Below are 6,389 nucleotides of genomic sequence, written 5' to 3' on the forward strand. Positions count from 1 at the left end.
CGACGACGACGCTCGAAGCTTCTATATTGCTGCGTCTTGCGCGGAGCGTGTCGAGGAATTCCATCTCCAACCAGGGCGGTGACCACGCCCCTGCGGTGTCGCGGATTTTTTGCCCCCGTTTGTTGCGGAGGTTCGCGGTTCTCTCTCAACTCTCATGAACACTTTTTATTTTATTTTGCCAGATAAGAGGGCACCCACTGAGCGACCTCGTAGCTCTATTTCAAAAGCGTCCCGGCTGTCACAAATGATAGCTCAACGAAGTGGCTTGTCATCACGTGGAAATGTATAGCAGCCAAATCATCTAAAGGCGTTATGTTGATTTGTAATGTGGAGGGGGAAAACCGGAGGACTCAGAGAAAAATCCACGCGACCATCACGCAAACTCCAAATATGCAGCAGGCGTCAGGATCGGGATCAAACCCACGGCCTCCTGTATACCAGGCGAGGTAGTTAACATCTAGCCACCGTGATGATGAGAGAGAGACACGCAAACTCCAAATATACAAGCGTCAGGATCGGGATCGAACCCACGACCTCCTGTATACCAGGCGAAGTAGTTAGCATCTCCACCGCAGTCCACGCGCGGCGTCCGCCCTGGTAAATCCCGAGGGTATATGAAGCATAATTGTGCATTGTCCCAGTCGTGGCGTCATGGCCGGAAGGGATGCTTATCTGGCGTCAGCATGGTGAAATATGGTCAAACGGCCCCCCAACTCCACCCCACCCCCCATAGCAGGGCAAAGGGATTCATCCATCAGTGACTTAATAAAGGACTATCACTTGGTCACATAATGCATTGACATGTGTGAATGAAGGGGTAAGTAAGAAACTAATGAAAAAAAAACTTTTAACAGCCACGCCATGAGACCAAGGTTAAAATGTGAACGTAGTTTATTTGTTCTAAACAAAAATCTGGTTTATCATTGATCTGAAAGCCAATGTGCTGAAGCACCAAAACAATGTTTTCATTTATACGTGGAAACGACGCAATTGTGGTTCTGTTTGCTTTTGCTACGGACAAACGCCCGCGGCGTAATGACATCAAACTGGTAATGGAAGTCGGGGGGGGGGGCAGGCTTGAGCAGGACACTTCACCTCTCGAAGGGATGATGATGATGGTGGGGCCCAGGAAACTTGTAAGTGGAGCAGCAGACGGCAAGGTACATGAAGATGTCTATGAACAACTCTCAGATAATCGATGCATCGTTAATTACAATACAAAACCCCTCGCCAACCGCGTTCTTAGCATCCGCGGTATTTGCGAATGCAGTGCACTGTTTTCCTTGGGCATACCAATTTGCTAACCGCGGTATGGATATTCTTTGGGTCTTTCGGTAAAGTCACGTAGATAGGTTCAAATAAAATAACAAAAAAACTACGAAGTTTGGATCGCAACACAAGCGTTCGTCATCAGGAAGGGAGTTTTCTGTATCAGCAGCATGAGGTTTTGTATATCCGTGGTGTGGAGTTTTGTGTATCAGTATCAGCGGTATGAGGTTTTGTGTATCCATGATATGGAGTTTTGTGTATCCATATCAGCAGCATGAGGTTTTGTGTATCCGTGGTATGGAGTTTTGTGTATTTGTATCAGCTGTATGGGTTTTGCGTATCCGTGGTATGGAGTTTTGTGTATCAGTGGTATGAGGTTTTGTATATCCGTGGTGTGGAGTTTTGTGTATCAGCGGCTTTGAGGTTTTACGTATCCGCGGCTTAGCACGCCTTTCGGGCGTTCGTGATTTCAAAATCGCCCCGCAATCCGTGTTCCCATTCCTTGCACCGTCTCCAGCTCTCAGATCCCGCCACCACCACCACCGTCACCACCACCACCGCTCCCTTCCCACCACCGCCACCACCACCACCGCCATCACCACCACCACCGCTCCCTTCCCACCACCACCGCCACCACCACCATCAGCGCCACCACCATCACCACCACCACCGCTCCCTTCCCACCACCGCCACCACCACCGTCGCTCGCTCGCACGACGCCTGATTTTGTCTCGTGTGTGAATCTCTTGGTCCGGTTTCGACACAGTCGGTGTCACCTCTGGCCTTTTTGCTTGAATCGATGTCCGGTCAACAGCCAGATTGTGTCACACCCACGTGCCCTCTGCCGTTCACAATTTGGGTCAATTTACGCCTTCAATAGTTCGGATTGTTACCGGCCGCTTGGCGTATTCGAGCCGGTCTCTCTCGAGCGCAAGTTTACTGCTCAGTCCGCCGGAGAGCGGGCGGAGAGGGGTGAAGTCGTAGTACAGGGTGCTTCAAAAAAGTGTTAACACTGACGCGGGACCCGTTTTTATAATGGAAAATCAACGGATAGTCATACACCGTGAACATGGTAACAGATGTATGTTGATCGCTCCACTCGTTCGCCATCGCTGTCAACGCATTGCCTGGAATCTTCTCCAGGCGGTCTCCAGGGACCGTAGGCGGCACATTTATTGTGGTGTTGTTGCCAATTCTCAGAAGCTTTAAAAAAAACGGAGACTTGCGTTGCCTCCGAAACGTCGTGATTTAATTGATTTATTTTCATTTATTATTATTTTATTTCTATGATTATTATTTTTTACCTACGTGACTTTACCGAAAAAACCTAAGAGTATAACGTTTACGCACCCTGTGTATGCACATGAATCGTCTTTTTCGTTGTTGTTACAAACGACGAGACGTTTTACGATGGCCGCACATCAGTCGTCCCCCTTTTGGACCAGAGGTGCAAAGCTCACAATGTCGCGCTCATCGCTGCGCCACCGCTCCCTCCGCGCGGCGTGGTGGAGAGATAAGGGGCGTGCGAGTGTGACACGCGGAGTGTGACGGTGTGTGCGGTGTGGGGGGGGTGTGGGGTGTGTGTGGGGTGTAGGGTGTGTGTGTGGTGCGTCTGTGGTGTGTATGTGGCGTGGTGTGTGTGTGGTGTGTGTGGGGTGTGTGTGTAGTGTGTGTGTGGTTGGTGTGTGTGGTTGGTGTGTGCATGTGGTGTGTATGTGGTGTGTGTAGTGTGTGGTGTGGTGTGTGTGCGTGCTGTGTGTATGTGGTGTGCATGTGGTGTGTATGTGACGTGGGGTGTGTGTGTGTGTGGTTGGTGTGTATTTGTGGTGTGTATGTGGCGTGGTGTGTAGTGTGTGTGTGGTGTGTCGTGTGTATGTGGCGTGGTGTGTGTAGTGTGTATGTGGTGTGTGTGGTTGGTGTGTATGTGTGGTGTGTGTATGTGGCGTGGTGTGTGTATGTGGTGTGTGTGTGTAGTGTGTGTGTGTAGTGTGTATGTGGTGTGTGTGTGGTGTGTAGTGTGTATGTGGCGTGGGGTGTGTGGGGTGTGTGTAGTGTGTATATGGCGTGGTGTGTGTGCGGTGTGTGTGTAGTGTGTATGTGGCGTGGTGTGTGTGGAGTGTGTGTGTAGTGTGTATGTGGCGTGGTGTGTGTGTAGTGTGTATGTGGCGTGTGTAGTGTGTATGTGGCGTGGTGTGTGTGGGGTGTGTGTGTAGTGTGTGTGTAGTGTGTATGTGGCGTGGTGTGTGTGCGGTGTGTGTGTAGTGTGTATGTGGCGTGGTGTGTGTGGTGTGTGTGTGGCGTGGTGTGTGTGTGTGTAGTGTGTGTGTGGTGTGTAGTGTGTATGTGGCGTGGTGTGTGTGGGGTGTGTGTGTAGTGTGTGTGTAGTGTGTATGTGGCGGTGTGTGTGTAGTGTGTGTAGTGTGTGTGGGGTATGTGTGTAGTGTGTGTGGTGTGCACTGCGTTCCTTACTCGGGTTAAGATGCGGAAGCGTTAGAGGGGTCCCTTTAAAACGAAAACGGAGCCGAACGGTGGAACTGCTTCGTCCACTCGATGCGCACTTTGATGTCCCCCCCCCCCTCTTCGTTAATGCGGTAAACGTTACGCGAGCGAAGAAGACAACGTTGGAAATTGCCCCCCCCCCGACCCCGAGTAGATATTTAACCAGATCAGTCTTGGACCCTGTTTGTGTCTTCGGTTTGAGGTCGTTCGCAGTCGTGTGTGGAGCGCGCGCGTGTGCGATGGTTTGCGGGGAGCGGTGGTGTAGTGGTTAGCTGTTGGGGAGACAAAGGCGGTCGGGCGTGGCGCTGGCCACCCACCCCCTCGTGTGCCGTGCCGGCCTTCATAGGTGCTCGCTAACAGCACTTGCCCCTACAGTCTGTGAAGGCTATACGGGGGGGGGGGTGGGCACTTTTTTGTGTGATGGTCTAATTTAAAGTCGCGTTTGTGTGTGTTGTGTGTGTATATACTGCAAGTGGTTATTTAACATTTTTAAGAACCCATGTGCGCGTCGGACTGTACTTCATGCTTAGTCGGCATTGTTAATTGATAGGGGCGTCTCTGTCCCTCGCTTGCCCGCGTGGAGCGGTGGCGCAGCGGTTAGCGCGCTGCGCTACGAACCCGGCGACTCGAGTTGCGTTCCCTCTCAGCCAGCGACAGCGATCATCTAAAACCGTTCCTGGGCGACTCTGTCTCCAATGAGTACCTGGTGCGGTGTGTAAACATCGCCACTAGGGAGACAAAGGCGGCCGGGCGTGATGCTGTGGCCAATTGCCCCTTTGACGCACCGTGCCCGACCTTCCATAGGCGCTGCTCGTTAACGGAACTTGTCCCGAAACGTTATTTAAAGGCCGGTAGGTGTGAATGTTTGTCTTTGACGTCATGTAAGCCATGCGTAAGTCGCCTGGAGCAGCAGTCGTGCGCGCGTGTTAAGTAACGTTTCTTGCGCAAGTACTCCCTGCAACTCGTAAGACTTTCTTATCAGTCCGTGTTTTATTGGGAAAAAAATGTACATCTCGTAAATAATTAAACATTTATAGTTGTACTATTAGACCTGCCAAGTATTTAACCATATATATAAACACACACACACACACGCAGCGGTCAAGTTGTAGCCAGGCCATGTGGACATTCTCGTGACTGTCAGGAACAGAAATCTCGCGGGTTACAAATCACACATTTTTTTTACTTGCGCAATTATTGCCTTTTCGCCGGAACGTTTAAGAACATTTAAGAAGACACCTCCCAAAGGTGGCCTAGAGCTTCTTGGCAATGACCACGAACGAGGCCACTCGCGAGCTGGGCCAAGAGTTCACCGACGATGCCAGCAGCCACGAGACATCGGAGAGAGACACTCACTTGCCCGGACCGGTCGCGGACGAGATCACCCCGGCCGGGCCCACGGATGTCCAGCTAGAGACGGGACTCTCGCCACGTCGATGGATCCTGGTCCTGCTCTTCAGCAGCTACTCGTTGGCCAACGCCTTCCAGTGGATTGAGTACGGCACCCTCAATCACGTCTTCTCCAGCTACTACGACGTCTCCACGGGCTCCATCGACTGGTTGTCCATGGTCTACATGGTGGTGTACATTCCACTCATTTTCCCCGTCACGTGGCTACTCGACAGCAAGGGTCTGAGGGTCATCGCCATCGTCGGATCGGCGCTCAACGCGTGCGGCTCGTGGCTGAAGCTGGCCAGCGTGAGGCCCGACCACCTGGGGTTTGGCATCACCATGATGGCCCAGTCCATCTGCGGGGTGGCACAGGTGTTCATCCTGGGCATGCCGTCACGACTCGCCTCCGTGTGGTTTGGCCCCAAGGAGGTCTCCACCGCCTGTTCCATCGGTGTCTTCGGAAACCAGGTGAGGCGGCTACGTCCTGGCAGCGGGTACCCACTCGCGCAGTCAGTCAGTCAGTCATCCATCCAGTCACTCGCGCAGTCAGTCACCCACTCGGCCACTCACTCAGAAATTCACCCACCCAGTCATCCACCCAGTCACTCGCGCAGTCAGTCACCCACTCGGCCACTCACTCAGAAATTCACCCACCCAGTCATCCATCCAGTCACTCGCGCAGTCAGTCACCCACTCGGCCACTCACTCAGAAATTCACCCACCCAGTCATCCATCCAGTCACTCGCGCAGTCAGTCACCCACTCGGCCACTCACTCAGAAATTCACCCACTCAGTCATCCATCCAGTCACTCGCGCAGTCAGTCACCCACTCGGCCACTCACTCAGAAATTCACCCGCCCAGTCATCCACCCAGTCACTCGCGCAGTCAGTCACCCACTCGGCCACTCACTCAGAAATTCACCCACCCAGTCATCCATCGAGTCACTCGTTCAGTCGGAACCCGCACCCAGTTGCTCACCCACTCAGCCACACATTCATTCACTTACACACCCACCCACCCACGTGTGAACGTTGCGCTAACGTTGGGCCAACCATGTGCCGACGGTGGCATGTTTATTGCGGAGGCAACCATTCATCCAGCAGTGGATACAGTCTAAATGTTGGTGCAAGGTTTGCTCTATTAACTCGGCGTGGCGAGAGCGAGGACGAGATTAATCACCTGGTTACTCATTAAGTTAATCGTTTTAACGTTTTGCCTTTTGTGATTT

General features: G+C 52.4%; 1 protein-coding gene across 1 annotated transcript in view; it reads left to right on the top strand.

Moving 5' to 3' along the window:
- Positions 1 to 4,165: 4,165 nt before the first annotated feature.
- The window catches only part of LOC144734669 (choline/ethanolamine transporter flvcr2a-like), a 22,363-nt gene continuing 20,139 nt past the window's right edge, over positions 4,166 to 6,389 (top strand). Inside the window, exon 1 of the mRNA XM_078616959.1 lies at positions 4,166 to 5,628. Within this exon, the coding sequence (XP_078473085.1) occupies positions 5,038 to 5,628 (591 nt within the window). The 5' untranslated portion in view covers positions 4,166 to 5,037. The remainder of the gene's footprint in view (positions 5,629 to 6,389) is intronic.

Source organism: Lampetra planeri, chromosome 52, assembly GCF_965212315.1.
Source record: "Lampetra planeri chromosome 52, kcLamPlan1.2.h2, whole genome shotgun sequence".
NCBI lineage: Eukaryota > Metazoa > Chordata > Hyperoartia > Petromyzontiformes > Petromyzontidae > Lampetra > Lampetra planeri.